Raw genomic sequence first — 15,992 nt, forward strand, 5'->3', positions numbered from 1 at the left:
GACTTTATAGGACATAAATTAGCAAATATTTGAAATATCTTTATCAGATTCAGATTATTTGATGGTAAGTGTGAAGAAAACTGAATGTCTTAAGTCAAGGCCGCTCTCCTGCAGTTTTTAGATGAGGCACAGGTACAAAACACTGGAATGAAATGGCTTAACCACCTCCTCCTTGTGTAGATCAGTTCTCCAGAGTTTTGCTAATAACCTAATTATTCTATTCACATGTGGTGCAGCAGAGGCACATCTAAAAGTTGCAGGACAGCGGCCCTTGAGGACTGGAGTTTGACACCTGTGTCTTAAGTTCTAGTTGAGGTTGTAGTTCCACCGTCTGGTTATTGCAGCCTTTTGTTTATACAAACCAGCTTGTTTTCAGTGGAATATCACCAGCTACGGTGGAAAAAAGTAGTAGAGAGCCACTGCAGTCAGAAACTTGTTTTAATGTTTTATTATGGAGTTTTACACAAATAGGTGACGGACTAGAATATAAAAATAACGTTAAACCGACAATGCCAACGCATTTTCACAGAAATTAACACATTTTGTTTTTCTTCTTCTCCCCGTAGACAAATTTAATGTCATACTCATAGCAACATAAAATAAATTGTCTACTGTAAATCAATATATTACTACTACCATGATGCTCCAACCAAAACAAAAAAAACATTGAGGAAAGACAACAAACAAAATGACTATAAAACAATAGTTGATGAGAGTGAGGAGAGATGAACTTAAGAGTTCCTTTTAACTCCAGAATATTGTAAAGTATGTCGTATTTGGGCTGATAAGTCACAACAGTCTTCAATATTCAACAATGCTGCGATAATCACTGTTAAACCCTTTTAAAGGAGAAGTAAAAGCAGTTTCGTCTCCAACTCGTCTGCACATTCATTCGACGTCATCCTCCGATAAAGCCTGGGAGCTGATGATTCGCTGAAAACAGAAACAAAAAAATTAACACCTTATTAAGCTGTTCAATTATAAATGATGTTATTTTCAATCTATTTCTGTCTTAGAGGTGAAATAGCAAAGAGCTACAGTGACTCTGCTCTCAGCTTTGGATGATTCTAAGTTTGATCTTGCACCCTTTCTTGTCCCAGAAGCTACAGAAGCGACTGAGGGGTTTTCTAAGGATGCTTGAACTGCCGTTTCTGACGGGAAGAAGAGTCTTACCTGGCTGATTGTGGGCAGTTTGGTGAGTAACATCTGGAAGACGGGCGGAGGCAGCGTCTGCTGGAGGACCTGCAGCAGCTGCTGCGGCTGACCGCACACTGCGATCGCATTGGTCAGGTGGTCGACACCTTTCTCAAACTCACCTGGGTCGAAGTGAAGAGCACGGAAATTTTAAGATAGGTCATTATATTTGGCAACAAGAACAAAAAATACATTTAGAAACATGTTTTTAAAAACAAAAAAGAATAAAAACTTTTGAACAATCTGATTCACCTTTCAGATTTCCAATTTCCTCTCATCTCAAACTTGTAGTGGCCATTTTTAATGAGAACTAGATATTTTAAAGGAATTGTCAATATGAGTAGATGATGGACGTAAAATTTTATTACAATATTTTGTGGTACTGTTGTAATAAAGGGAAAAAAGTTACTGTAAGAACTATTTATTACAGTCTTTTTTAGGTAACTACGTCTGACTAAATGACAGCAATCAGAGTCCCACAAACCATTTGTAAAACATTTTTTTATTACGGTTACATAAAGAAATTAGATTTTTATCACTGTAATGCAAACGGTAACTGTATTTAATCATATTTTCTAATTTATTGATGCTCTCACTGAATATACAGTGGAATAAAATAGTAAAGCTAATTATTCTGAACGTTTTGGGAGTTTTAAACATCAAATTTAGTGTCTTGTGACAAAGATAAATCGTTTCTTTGGGCGACATTTGCTCCTTAGGAGAAAAGATTGTTGCAACTTGACATAGTGGAAAGCGACGGGGCTCAACTTTTTAACAAAAGAAAAAAATAATCTGAATTTTAAACCCCCACTATAATTGGACCAAACTGGAATATATGCAACTGAATCTGAATCGGACGGCGTCTGCTTCAAGTTTGCAATGACAATATTAATTACTATTAATCAACATTTTTCTGACTTTTCTTTTCATTCATTACAATGTGTTTGTCCTGTTGCACAGACTTCTGTTGACCTTGATATGAGGTGTGTTTCTTTTTAGTAGTTAAAACTCCAAAATGGAGACAAACTAATGACCACTTACTATAATAATCCTGCCAAATATTAGATTCAAGACTTCCTTTGCAATTCTAACACTGAACACACTGACACTGATGATGACAGTAGCTACGTTTCCATTACAAATGTGCTCAAAATTGCTACTAATGTAAAAAAATATATATATATATTATTTTATTGCAATTCCAGTGTTTTTATTGAACAAGAAATGCTTATAAAAATCAGACATGAATATGTTTGTTCACGTGATACGTCATTAAAACTCATGCTACACCATCTTCCTCCAACTACTTCCTGTCTTTTTATTCATCTTTTCTGCCAGTAATAACATTGAGTTGTTCATCACATGACTTGTGGGATGCAAAAAAGTGTTTCCATTGCAGTTTTGCAAAATATACCAATTTCGATACAGTCCAAAATACCTTAGTGGAATAACTTTTTTTTTTTTTAAATGGCGTGTTTCCTTTAAGCAAATTTATTTTTGTAATTCCAATTTGTGTAAGTATATGGTCTATGGAAATGCAGCTAATGTTGCCTGGGTGGTGGACGGTGCATATCTGGAAATGTACTGGACCAAGTTGTTTAGCACTTCATGAAAACACCAAATTTAAGTGATTATTTTTTTTACACGTTTTAGAATTTGAGATTCTGGTTGGACATTTTGTGTTTCATGAGATTCAGATAAATTACATTTGATTAGATGCAGAGTCTATAAATTGAAGTTAAAAATGCAACCTTAATAAAAGCGCCATGTGAGATGAAGGGTTACCTTGTGACAGCAGCTCTTCTCCCAGCTGGATTTCTTCCAAAAAGAACTTCTGAACGGCTTCTGGGTCCTTCAGGTCAGGCAACTTCACAGCAAACAGTCCAAGATCACCCATTTTGTATTTAAGATATAATTGATTTAATGACAGTGTCACAAACGGCTCACCTTTGCCATTCCTGTCTTCTCGCTTGACGTTTTTTGTTTTCTTCTACCTGTGAGAAAGAAAACAGTCTTTTGATAGAATCGAGTTAAATGTACTGGAAAACACGTGGTTACAAGATTAGAAAGATTACATCAGGTTTTATTACGAAACTATCTCACATGTGAAGCTAATATATATAATAACGTCCTCATCTCGTTAACAGCTTGAATATAGTAAATATCTATCATAGTAGAGAGTCTGTGTAGAGTTTTTAGTGCGGTGTCCTTGCGGGCTGCAGCTAGCTATATGATGCTAACGATGCTAGCACAACTTCACGAACGGTAAAAAAAAAAACAACTTACGCTCACGAAGCTTTTCTTTAAACAACGGGTCGCTCCGTCTCTTCCTGTCAAAGTAAATACAGTACGCGACGAACAGGGCCCCGCACATCCCAGCCACCATCGCACTCGTCCTGCCGCTCATCATGTTTAAAAACCGATCATGGACAAGCACGGCTAGCTACTAGCACACTGCGGCGGAAAGGAAATACGAATCACCTGACGTCGTACGTAACGTCCACAGGACAAGGTCATTTCCGCTCGTCTCCTACAAACTTCTATTCTTCTCCTATTGCGTTTAATGGCAGTTTAAACACTTCGCGTATTACAGCCATCAACTGGACGGAGATGTAATTTCAGAAATTGATTTTTCTTATATATCTTCAAATCTAAAAAATAATAAAAATAAAATAAATAAATTACTAAATTCTATACATATTTATACACTCACACACACATACATGCATACTAAATCCTCTGAGCGAATTTTGTATCTTTTAAATATTTAATAAGTGCTTGAATTATGACATGTGATTGATGCTTCCCTAATAAATTAGCCAGTTACTGAACTCCCTATTACTCTTTCCAGTTCTTTCCTCTCTTTTATATATTTCCTACAATAAATCAACACATGTTCTACTCCTTCTGTTTCCCCGCAATAAGAACAATCACCTGGTGGATGTTTCCCTATTATTTTTAAACCACTGTTTAAACTAGTATGCCCAATCCTCAAACTGTTAATCCATATTTCTTTTCTCCTATTCATTATGCTATTATTTTTTATGATTACCTCCTTCTGTAAAATTTACATAAAATTTACATTTTATGTAAATGCCTTCCTCTTTCTTCCAAATTCCATCTCTCCTGCCATATATTATTTATTTTATCCTTAATAATTACTTTTATTGCTGCTCTACTTAGTGGGACATTATATTCAATTTCTCTTGCCTTAAACTGCTTCTTCAGCCAACTTAATTCTAAAATCTATCACCTGAGAACCCAGTAAAATACAGGGAAGTGTGGCATTATAATGTGACAGATTTTCAGATTAAATGTTAATTTAAAGTAAGCAAAAGGTTAAATGAGAGTAACAATATTGAAATTTAAAAAACGTAATTTAAAATAGAATTACCTTTTTACACTTGCTTCAATGAATGATTAAATGTTACAATGCCCTGACATACCATCTCTCCTATATTTCACTTTCAGTCTTTTGTAACTCTAGTGAAAATGATAAATGTTAGTTTCTAGTGAAACAAAAGGTCTGTTGTGAAATCCAAATTAAAAATATAAAGTCTCTGTGTGTGATGTTTTTAAACTTATGTCCCTTATCTCTGTTAATCAGCTTCAAATCTGCTCAGTTTAACACCAACCTTCTGCTAGAAGCTGGTAATCTGACAGCCTTTAATTAAAGCTTACATTCACTTAAAGAGTCATTACTTCACAAACCTGCAGATTAATTAAGTGGCATATTTCCAGACAGGAGAGCATGTCCAATGCCATCCACTTAGCAATCAAAAGCTAATTTTTTTAAAGCTCATTACTCTTTAACTGAAGGCAAAATTACATCTGCTGTTAAATCTAATCAACATGAAACAATCCAACTCACACGTTGTGTGTTTTGTTGCACGTTAATCCTTAGTTTCTTTTAAGTGGACACCTCTCTTGAATAAACAATGATGCAATGAGGCTGGAAGGAAAATATGACTATTTAAAGGATAGATTATTGACAAAAAACTTTGCTAAAGTAATGATAACATTAGCGTGTACAATTTATGTATATCCAGTTAAACCAAATTCACACTTATAGACCAAGTAAGTCAACATAATTTAGTGACTAATTTAAAAATTTTTTTATAAAAATTGGGAGAATTGTTATCTTCAGGTTAATATTTCATATTTCTCACACTTGAAATGCAAAATACATATAAATATTTATAAATAAATTGACGCAAAAGACAGATACTTCACAAACTATGGCATTTATTTCAAACAGAGGCTTCTGCTTTGCTTACATTTTTACAATAAATTACACAATGACCATCATCAGATGAGCCTAATAAATACTACAGAGCTTTTTTATTTTACTTTTTTTATTCAGACAAGCTCCTTTACTGTGCCTTTATCTACAATGCTTCAGGCCGAGTTTTGTTGGAAAACAGTTCAGCCGCATCCAACACCATAATTCTTCTCTAACAAGCAAAATCAAACAAAGACTAAAGAAAATACAAACTACGGAGAAGATGAAATAAAAACAAATGAAATAAAAAGGAGGAAAAATACAAAAGGACAATCTGAACGGAACATAAAGGAAGGAAAGAAAAAATGTAAATTCATGGAGAATAAACATGCTCTAACCCTCAGTATTTACACTCTGACTACAGTTAAAACCGTAAAACTGTCTGTACAGAAAAGTACATGTTATTAACAGTGCAAGATATTAAATAGCTCGACTCAAAACACTTCTCAATATACAAATGTATAACAAAAGCATACAATTACATACAAGTGCTGGACAAAAATGTAACTTCGGGATATCATACAGTGGGGGGATTTATACAAAGGAAAACACCAGAGGGATGTTCTTAGAAATGTTCACACAAACGTCACTTTGTGATATTAATGCACATTTACAATACCTCTACCTTTATTCTGCTCAGAGTACAGGGAACGGTTTCGGTAGGGACGATGACGAGAACAGGCCTGCATACTGTTACTGTTCAGGTGTAAAATCAGAAAAATCTTACTGTGGCAAAAATAAAAAAATAAACAACAGATGTAAAACTTTATGTTTGAAATACTGCAAATGTTGGACTCTTGTTTTTAATGTTTTAGGCAGCACTTAAATACAAGGTGCATCTCAATCAATCAGAACATCATTGAAAAGTTTGTTAATGACAGTAAGGCAGGTAAAAACTCCTTTAGTTTTCTTGCAGAGTGAAACCTTTAAACATTTATCTTTGCTCAATAAAATGATTACAGATAATGAAAATATTCAATTTCTCAAAAGATTTGAATATTCCCATTAGATCTCCCCCAAAAAAGGATTTTTAATACAGAAATGTTATTGTATGAAACTGGATGTTCACAGAGTTCTGCATCTAAATAAATTGATGCAAAGTTGAGTAGAAGGATAAACTGTGATGGAAAGAGATGCACAAGCATCAGGGAAAGAAGCCTACTGAGAATTTATGAAGGAAAGCCCAGTGAAGTGTTTCAAGGAGATTCACAAACTGTGGACTGCAGCTATGCTCAAGAATATTAATGGAAAGTTGAGTGGAAGGAAAAACTGAGAGAAAAGCCACACTTTAAAGTTACTCAGGATGATTCAGAGTGCTGTGTCAAATGACTACTAACCCGATTACATTGTCAAAAGTACCAACACCTGATTATGTAATTATAATCTAGGCAACAGATTTACCTGACCTAAACCTCAAAGAATCTAATCAATGTTGTCAAGAGGGAGACAGTTAAAGACAGGACAAAAGTCACTATTACACCTCAGCAGTGCGGCAGGTTCAACACAATAATTCATGCAAAAAGAGCCTCAAAAAGAAGAATCTCTAATCATAAGACTTCAGTTATCCCCTTTTTTCAACATTTTTCTGCCACAAAACTTTCCAATAATATGTTTGCATTAAAAAAAACATATCATGAACAGCTGTGAACAGCTTCTTCAGCAATTAACTTTTGTAGGTCACAACCCAACATTTCTGCACTAAAAATCCATTTTTATTGGTCCTATATAATTTTTAGTGTTTTATTAGCTGCAAGCCAGAATCACCTAAAGTGAAGTAAAGTGAAAACATATTACTGAGCAAAACGACTCTATACAGCGAAATCAATCAAACTTTTGATGATACTCTAATGTATTGGGATGCAGCTGTAGTTAGTTTGATGCAGTTACAGAATCACATCGGTGAAGATGGAAGGGCAGAAGAGTTAATGGACTGAGAGAAAATGTGACGAATTACAAGCAGACGGGCTTTAAAAAAATGATCATTCACCGATTTCATCACTCCACAGTAATACCCAAGATGGATGAGTATTCAGTAGTAGATTCTCAAACAGATTGAAAGCATCCGTCATTTTTCGTCAGATGTAGCCCTTCGCTGGCCGCTCACTCACAAGCCGATCGTCAGTGTGTTGTTTTTTGTTTTTGTTTTGTTTTTTTAGAAAACGGACCGTCATTCTCAAAAAGAGCAAAAGGCACTACTGCATTTTTCCCGTCTGCATCCGGTGGAGTTAGATGAGCTGGGCGGAAACCTCCTCCTTCCTCCTGTACGTGAGAACGGAGCGCTTCAGATGAAGAGCGTGGACAGAGAAATGTGGCAGAATGACGTTTTGTTTGCCCTTAATGCCGGAGAGGCAGCGATCCTCAGAACGGAGCGGAAATGATCCGATACCAACTTCGAACGAGTGGAAACCATTATTGCTTGTAAAAAAGTAACTCCATAAAAGAAATGGGGCTGGACGATAAATTGATTGTATCAATTAACTGAATTTTCTTTTCTTTACTAATGCTCTCCTTCAGTTTCAATAGTCCAGAGTGATGTCAGCACTCCCAGGGCGGCCATTTTGTTTGACAAGCATTATTTTACCACTTCTGTTTACTTGGACTTTGAATTTATTTCAACCCTGCAGCAAAATATCAGAATCAGGCCAAGATTTTATTTTTATTTTTTAATTAGGAGAATAAAGTCATATTAGAAGAATAAAGTATTAACTGTGTTAACACTCGTCATTTTAAACATAAAATGAGGAATCCTATCTTTAGAAGATAAAAGGACACATTAATGAATACCGTCATTTTACAGATAAAATGAGGAACACTAAGCATTTTGCAAAGTTAGTGGTATAAGTTTAAGAAATAAATTATTATAAACAGCATGACTTTAAAATGTGCAAACATCTGTGCCTTTTGAAGAAAGAACTACACAATATGAGGTGGTCACATCATATCCTGAGAACCTAAGGTGTTTTCTCATTAAAAACTTTTCTTCTAGTCATTTTAAGATTTTTTTTTTGTAAAATTGCATCTTTGTTCTTCAAAAATTATGACTATATTCTCATAATTAAACAAAACTTATAGGTTGTACCTACTGCATCACAGAAGGAAATAAAAGCCACTTTTTTGAAAATATTTTCTGTGATTTCTTCTTTTAGAAAAGAAAGAGCCAAACCAAGTCGATTAAAATTGGAAATTGGATTTGGTATGAAAAAAATTGGATATTTTATTTTTAAGCCATATCGCCCAGCCCTAAAAAGAAACAAAGCGCTAAAGTGAAATCTAGATAATCTTTTTGACAAATTTCACCCCCCCAACCTCCCTATCCTTTAACGCAATCTTCATAAAAGTGCACTTAAGTGCGGATAGCTTGCCGAGGAAACAGTTGTCAGTAGAAAATAGTGCTTGTTTCTCGTCTGGTTCTTTGTGCCCCAGCAGCTGCGGAGAACCGTCAGGTCCGTCTCGCCATCCTGCTGAAAAGGAAAGGGGGCGGCGACCTCGGGGTGCTGGTTAAGTGCTTTGTGCGGTGGCTCCTCGCAGCTTCGTCCTGTCACCTGCACTCCACTGATACCCCGGAGTTCTGAGACGAGGACGACGAAGATGGCACCGGAGGGTCGGCGAGCGTCAGCATGACTGCTGCTGTTAGCGAGCTGGAGGATGGCGAAGAAGAGGAGGAGGAAGCGGCCACTGCACCTTCAGGTTAAAAAAAAAAAAAAAAAAAAGTTTATAGAGTGTTTTTTCTGTATTTTGACCCAGCAGAGATTCAGAGAACTGGCTTACTTTCTCTTTCCTTCTTCTTCATGCGTTTCCGTCTCCTGTCGATCGAGGCCACCTCTGACTTCAGGGAGAGGTAGTGGTTCCGGATGTCTTGCAGTTTCTCCTGAAGAAACGAAATCCTCTCCAGACTGCTCATCTTTTCCAAATCAGCTAAGTAGAAACAAACCAAATGAGTTTAGTAACACAAAGTACAGTGCCTCGATAATTAATTGCTGACACTCCATGAACCCTGTCACATTTTTATGTCTATCCTCTAGTCCCGACGTCCTGCAACTTTTCATGCATTCCTGCTCCAACAAACCAGAACCAAACAGCTGAATTTCCTCATTGGAACATCAGCAAGTTTCGTAAATGCCTGGTAGATAACCATTTGTTTAATTTGGGTGTACTAAAGCAGGATTGTATGCAAAAGTTGCAGGATGGTCGAACTCCAGGACTTACACTGCAAAAACACAAAATCTAGTATTTTTGGTCTAGTTTTTATTGCTAATGTCTTTGTACATTTGAAATAAGACAAAACTAACGAGGAGCTTGTTTTAAGTTAATAATTCATTAATATTGATGAAAAAGTATTCAGAGGACGAACAAGACAGCGGAACAAGACATTTTAACTTATAATATGGGAAAATGTGTTCTTCCACTGGCAGATTATTTTACTCATGACTAATATTTTTCATCAATATTAAGGAATTACTGATTTACAAAAAGCTTAAGGCAAGTTACTTGTGACCAAGGTTTTTCTTATTTAAAGAGTACTAAGATATTTCCACTAGAAACCAGACCAAAGATACCTGGTAAGATTTTGAGTTTTTGCTGTGCAACACAAGGAAGGAAAATGACATATAATGTTTAACATCTTTACAGCTAAAAATCTGAAAGGTGCAGCACCATTTGTGCCCCTGTTGTGTAAATTAAATGTAATTATTCCACGGAAAAAAAAATAAAAAATAAAAACAAAACAGAAAAATAATAAAAAATAACAAACTTCAGCAGTTTTAAAGCTATTTCTTCATATATTTTTGTCAAAGTTTTTAAGAGACTCCAGAAGGTACATTGAATGAAAAACCTAAAGAGGTCAGAAAACTTTTACTTACACATCTGGAAACTCCATTTGTAGACGCGCGGCGATCTTCCATGGCCGTCTCTGTGCTGGGAGTGATCAGGGTCTCCCTGCTTGTGGTACTTATGGCTGGAGGGCGGCGATCGGCCGTGATACTTGGGCGACGCGGAGGCCTTCAGGTCCGATGAAGTGTTCTTACAGGCGGCCGATTTGGCTGAGCCTTCGACAACAGACTGGTCCTCGCTGTCACTGCTGTTAGCTGAGGAAGATATGACAGGATGGAAAGACTGAAGTACAGACTGCTGGATGGATATAGACACTCTCTGGATGGATGGAATAAATGGATGTATGAAGGATAAACTACTGGATTAATCTTAGTGATCTAAAGACCTGATGAGAAGATAAAAAGGGGGCATATTTTCAGAAATAAAAACAGCATAAATGCACAATGCTGTTATTTTATAGCTTTATGATGACTTTATTTTCCAACCTTCTTGAGATTTAATATCCGAGTTTAAATCTAAACTCAGACGGTTCTGATCTCCTACCTGCTTTCCTGTTCCTTTTGGGAGGCACACCGAGGCTTTTGCGGTTAGGCTTGTGTTTCTTCGAGACTCCACCTGTCTGTGATTCCTTCTGCCTCTTCTGACTCACAGATGCTACAAACAGATTTAGAAAAGAGATTTCAGCTTCTCAGCAGTTCACTTTAAATAAGAATAACAACATAAGGAGGATTTAGAACAGTGTTCTCAAACTCCAGTCATCAGGGGGCTGGTGTCCCTGCAGCTTTCAGACATCTCTCTGCTTCACCACACCTGGGTCCAATATTAGCTCATTAGCAGAGCTTGACTGCATGCTAACATGGCAGTTTAGCCATTTATGCTGCCTTCCAGTTAAAATTCCCCCTTCAATGTAAAAAAAAATTAAACTGGAACAATCTCCAATGCCAGATTTCCCACTGGGAAAGAGGGAGCAACTCCGACTGCCCTGAGTTAAGGCGGACTTCGGGTTTCAATATGGCCGCTCCTCGCATCAACAGAAGTAAGCTGTGGAGGACACATGTTTATTTACAAGACATAAATAAGAGTAAAAAAAAGTAGTGTTTGTTTATCAAAAGTAAAAATTAAATGTATTTTTTGTTAGGACCATCATTGCAAATGATGTTTATACTTTAATCAAACTTCAGTTTGTTTGCATAGAAAGTTTGGCCTGTTTGGGTAGGTAGGGATGCACTCTAACCAAAACAAATTAAAAACCCTGGGTCTCGGTTCAACTGAAGTGAAGTCTGGTCTGGTGAGATTCGAATGTATATCCGATGAAAGCAGACTGGAGACCGCTCCAAAAGCAGAAAATAGACTACAGAGCAGGGCATTCTGGGTAAATACAACCAAAACACACACACAAGTCTATGACTAGCAGGAGAAATGGCTTGTGGTATTTTACCAAAGACAAAAATCTGATGGCACTATAATTTTTTTAACATTTTGTAAAGAAGGAAGTTGCGTTCGTGTCTTCTTAGAGGTTTTTGTGTCGTTTCCTACAGTAGTTCTTGGTGCAGCACCACCACAGGCAGTAAGGGGGAAAAGCTTTTTTTAAGGAATTGGTTACTTTGACACATTGTACTGTGAAAGCAAAACATCGCAGCTAACAATATAACAAATGTTGCAACTCCGGTTCCCAATCGAACCGATTCTATGGGACTACCAGGAATGAAAACAAACTAGAAGTTGCAGGACTCCGTCCCTGGATGCCTGGAGTGGGAGACCACAAGTTTAGCAGCGTTTGTACCTTTGGACTTCTGCTCGCTGCCTTGCTGGCTGCTGCTGCTCAGCTCTAGGCTGCTGCTGCTGTTGCAGGACAAACTGACGTCGTAAACCTTGGAGGGGGAACCTGCGCCGTCGTCCTGCGGGAGCTCCTGCAGCTCTCCACCCAGACTCTCCACCTCCACCGTACTGCTGTCCGTCTCGCTGCGCCCCCCCGCTGCTTCCTCCTGAGTCGGATCTGGGGGCAGATCGTGGGAAACCGGCTCTGAGGGTAAGGCGGGAGGCAGAGATGGCGGTGGGGAAGGAAGCGGAGCTTGACTAGTCTCCTCCACCGCGCTTCCTCCTCCAGAGGGCGACTCAGGCGTTGTAGGAGGGGTGTTGAGCACAGAGTTGCTCCCGCTGCTGGGAAACTCCTGCAGCTTGTCGTTCTCCAGCTGCTCCTCTGAGCCTTCGTCCTCGGGTCCCGCTTCCTGGTCCACCCCAGATTCATCCAAACACAACGGGACGGGGGGCGGAGGAGAGTTGGCTGCCTCTGTGTCCGAGTCGGAGAATAACTCCTTCAGCGTCTTCTTAGGCCACTGAGCCTGAATGCTGGACCACACGTCCTTTTGTCCTTTGGGCCGAACAGCCGGGGCCTTTTCCTCTGCATTCCCAGATGCCTTAGCCCTCTTCTCGGGAATCTCCCAGAAGCCGGCTTGCCTCCCGCCTTTGCTCTTCTCCTTCATGCCGTTGTACTTCTTGGAAGGGGAACCTTTGGTTTTGGCGCGGCTTCGCTCGTTCTCCTCAGCCGGGATGTCGGCCAGCGCTGCGCTCTCGTCCTCTGAGCTGCTGCTGGACAGAGTCCCCCTGTCCTCCAGCTTTCGAGGTGAGCCGCTAGGCAACCAGTCGGCACTCCTGGTGTTCCTGGTCTTTACTTTGGATAGACCCTTCGTGTTCCTCTCGGCGGCACCATCAGATTTCCTCTTCCTGGTGCTCGCCTCTCTCTCCGTCTCCGGCTGGCCTCTGCGCTTCCCAACGTCCGGGCTTTCCGCACCAGCAGCGTCCAGGCTCTTTCCGGAGACGGAGGACACTTTGGACCCTTCGGAGGGGACGCCGCTCTCCCAGCGCTCGGATGCTTGTGGCGGCTCTGTCGGACCTCGCCTGGCGCTGCTGCTGGGTTGATCCTTTTCGTCGTGCTCCTGTTCCTCATCCTCGCAGTCGCTCTCATCTGTGGACATCTCGGAAGCTGCAAAATGCAAAATTCTGTTATCTTCAGGAATAAGTCGGAAGACAGGAGAAGTTCAGTTACTGGATAGAATGTATATTAGTCAATTATTGTTGTTTTTGTTATTGATGCTGGTCACATTTAAAGAAATAATGATAATTTATCCACTGTAATTAAAATTAAATATAAACTGTATTGATGGGCTAACTATTAAATATGATGTTAGTTATTATATGTATGGAATATACATGCAATGAATGTAAGATTATATAACTGGATAAGAATGGGAATATTTCTTTTTGCACATATTCAAAAAATAAAAACAAACAGTCATGGTCAGAAAGCTAGAATACAGTCATCAGTTCAGGCATGAATGTAAATTATTTTGTGCTTCCAATCATTTATTTTACCAATGTGGAAATAAATATACAACTACAGAAAAATTCAATGACTTGAAAAACAAAAATGGGGTGAACAAGTTTGAATTGGAAATTTATTTCACCCAACACAAGGTCTAACCACTATAATAAATGTTTCTTGGTAAGTTGCACATTGGCCACATGCTGTGCAACAATTATGATCAATCAATCAATCAATCAATCAATCAAATTTTATTTGTATAGCACATTTCAGCTTCATAATTCTGCCAGGATATCTGACTGCTCTTTGTGGCAGTATTGGTAATTCTGAATTGAATCAAGCTTTAAGCGCATTTCCAATAGGGTTGTGATAAGGTTCTTTCTAAATAATTTACGTTTTTAACTAATGCCTGCTTTATCCATTCCAGAACCCAACTGTGTCCCAAGTTTCAGCCATCTGATTTACCCCTTCTGATGAAAAAAAGTGGCAAGAAAAATATGGAAGAATCCAGGATCCACCATGGTTTTAGCTAAAGTGGGAACTGTTCGAACACCAGAGTTACTGAGTTACACTGCATTTATTTATTTATTTTTTTTGTTACAAAGATTTTAAGGAAAAACCATTATTGCGGAAGTAAAATGCACATCCGATGGTGCATTTTTATTTTTTCCAGACTGGGAAAATGCAAGAACTAAATTTCAGAGGGCACAGAAATTATGCTTTTTATAGTAAGAAAAGTGTCTGAATTTCCAGGCAGAATTATGTTAGAACTGATGTGGATGAAAATGAAGTGAATTTTCTTCAACTTGGTAAGAAACATCTGGCTAGTCCTTGCAGGGGTCATTAGGCACACCGAGGACAGGTCGAACAGGAGATTAAAAACATGCATGCAAAGTTATTTCCAAGGGACGTTCAGAGAGTTCCATTAACCAAACATTCATATTTTTGGGACAGTGGGACGAAGCCTGAATACATGGACATATGCCTGCAGATAGGCTCCATACCAGGATTCAAACCCAGGACATTTTTGCTACAAAAGCAACAATATCTTGAATCGCCAGAAGCCCAAAATCATCAGGACATTCCTACCGATGGTGAGTGCATGTAAACGTCTAAGCATAGCTGCATTTCAAGTGCTGCTACCTTGCAATCCGTTGAGGATCGATGTGATTTCTATCGACTTGACAGGAGGCTGCTGAGTCCCTTTGTCCTCGCTTTCGTTCATTTTGGAAAAGACGTCGTGACTCAGGCCGCATTTGGAGCGCGGGACGCGGTTCGGGCCGAGGACCTCCCTGTCACCGAGACGCTCCAGTCGGTCGCGCTCCCTCTCGGCTTTGTTCTGTCGGGATTCAAAACACAGCCAGCGTTTTATTCCGCGAACATCAGAACCCGGTTCTTGCCAAAACCGTGGCCACCCTCCGTACAGTAAGTCATACCTTTATTTTTTTGCGGTGCTTTATTTTCGGGACGTTCTTATTTGCCGGGCGCACGATCTTGTCCGCTTTGATCCATTCGTCATATCTAAAAAAAACAAAAATCAGTACAAGAGACAAGACAGCTTTAACATTCAGGTCATCGACAAGGAGCCAAACATCCACGCTGACAGCAGCCACCACACAGACACCCGCCCAACCAACCGACATGTTGCTGTGACACAATAAAGCTTCAACAGCAAACGGAGAAAATCCAAAGGAATTATGTAGAAAAAGACAAACCTTTACGATGAAGAAAGAAACACACCAGCCACCACACAAATTATGTTTCCACAGGTACCAAGGGGAGCTATTGGGATCGGTGTGGGGGTCGTGTGAGTGGAAAATGAAACGTTTTACGACATCACACACAACAGAGACGATGCAGAGAACATCCCACTGTCTTAAAGAGTGCTGGAGGACCACATAACAACACTGTGACGATGAAATGCTGATTGCACCAGTTGACTTCTGGGTCATGGTTAGCCCTAACGCTCCTGCGTTTACCCTAACCCGCTGGGGAGGGGGGAGAGGGTTGAGAGGTAGAGGTGAGTGTAGCAGCACTTTGTTTGGCCATTCAAAAGATCAAGAGTAGCTCATGGGAATTAAAAATTATTTACAACCAAAACCACTGATTGGATCAATTCTAGAACTCTGATTGGCTACAAGATCATCATCCTGTCTGTAGTTTTAGTTGTTTTTTTTTTTTTGGTAGAAAGACAGACTTCTGGGGGATAGAAAGACAGAGGATTGAGTCAAAACTGAGCCAGGAGTCAACCCAAAATGCTCAGTTCCGTTTCTGCCACTAGATGGCGCACTATTCTCCAGAATCAGAGCAATGTCTAGAGGGATGGAGGATAAATCTGTTGCTCCTGCAGGGATACCCATGTAG

At 39.0% G+C, this 15,992-nt stretch overlaps 2 protein-coding genes and 1 non-coding gene across 6 annotated transcripts in view; all 3 read right to left on the reverse strand.

The window, feature by feature from the left end:
* Nucleotides 1–432: 432 nt before the first annotated feature.
* Nucleotides 433–3,712, reverse strand: tomm20a (translocase of outer mitochondrial membrane 20). The gene is made up of 5 exons (XM_044136238.1): nucleotides 3,481–3,712; nucleotides 3,142–3,188; nucleotides 2,980–3,061; nucleotides 1,174–1,316; nucleotides 433–933 (listed from the first exon to the last, which is right to left on the reverse strand). The coding sequence occupies exons 1-5, from the start codon at nucleotides 3,602–3,604 to the stop codon at nucleotides 889–891; spliced, it is 441 nt and encodes a 146-aa protein (XP_043992173.1). The 5' UTR covers nucleotides 3,605–3,712; the 3' UTR covers nucleotides 433–888.
* On the reverse strand, nucleotides 1,006–1,139 carry LOC122843064. Its single transcript, XR_006372661.1, has one exon. It is a non-coding gene; the product is annotated as a small nucleolar RNA SNORA14 (small nucleolar RNA).
* Nucleotides 3,713–5,419: 1,707 nt separating the features above from the next.
* Nucleotides 5,420–15,992, reverse strand: part of arid4b (AT-rich interaction domain 4B) — a 50,721-nt gene continuing 40,148 nt past the window's right edge. For all 4 annotated transcript variants that reach the window (XM_044135879.1, XM_044135881.1, XM_044135882.1 and 1 more), the window contains 7 exons: nucleotides 15,065–15,149; nucleotides 14,772–14,967; nucleotides 12,090–13,289; nucleotides 10,850–10,960; nucleotides 10,336–10,560; nucleotides 9,245–9,391; nucleotides 5,420–9,157 (listed from right to left, as the gene is read on the reverse strand). In XM_044135879.1, coding sequence (XP_043991814.1) covers nucleotides 9,015–9,157; nucleotides 9,245–9,391; nucleotides 10,336–10,560; nucleotides 10,850–10,960; nucleotides 12,090–13,289; nucleotides 14,772–14,967; nucleotides 15,065–15,149 — 2,107 coding nt within the window. In that variant the 3' untranslated portion in view covers nucleotides 5,420–9,014. The remainder of the gene's footprint in view (nucleotides 9,158–9,244; nucleotides 9,392–10,335; nucleotides 10,561–10,849; nucleotides 10,961–12,089; nucleotides 13,290–14,771; nucleotides 14,968–15,064; nucleotides 15,150–15,992) is intronic.

This window comes from Gambusia affinis, linkage group LG13 (assembly GCF_019740435.1).
Source record: "Gambusia affinis linkage group LG13, SWU_Gaff_1.0, whole genome shotgun sequence".
In the NCBI taxonomy this organism is placed as follows: Eukaryota; Metazoa; Chordata; class Actinopteri; order Cyprinodontiformes; family Poeciliidae; genus Gambusia; species Gambusia affinis.

What these genes read in the sequence shown, in the direction of transcription:
- tomm20a (XM_044136238.1), bottom strand. Translation starts at nt 3,604, where the DNA reads ATGATGAGCGGCAGGACGAGTGCGATGGTGGCTGGGATGTGCGGGGCC. An exon ending in AGAAGACAGGAATGGCAAAG is followed by an intron (nt 3,062 to 3,141) that starts GTGAGCCGTTTG and finishes TTTGCTGTGAAG; the next exon opens with TTGCCTGACCTGAAGGACCC. An exon ending in AGAAGAGCTGCTGTCACAAG is followed by an intron (nt 1,317 to 2,979) that starts GTAACCCTTCAT and finishes ACTTCGACCCAG; the next exon opens with GTGAGTTTGAGAAAGGTGTC.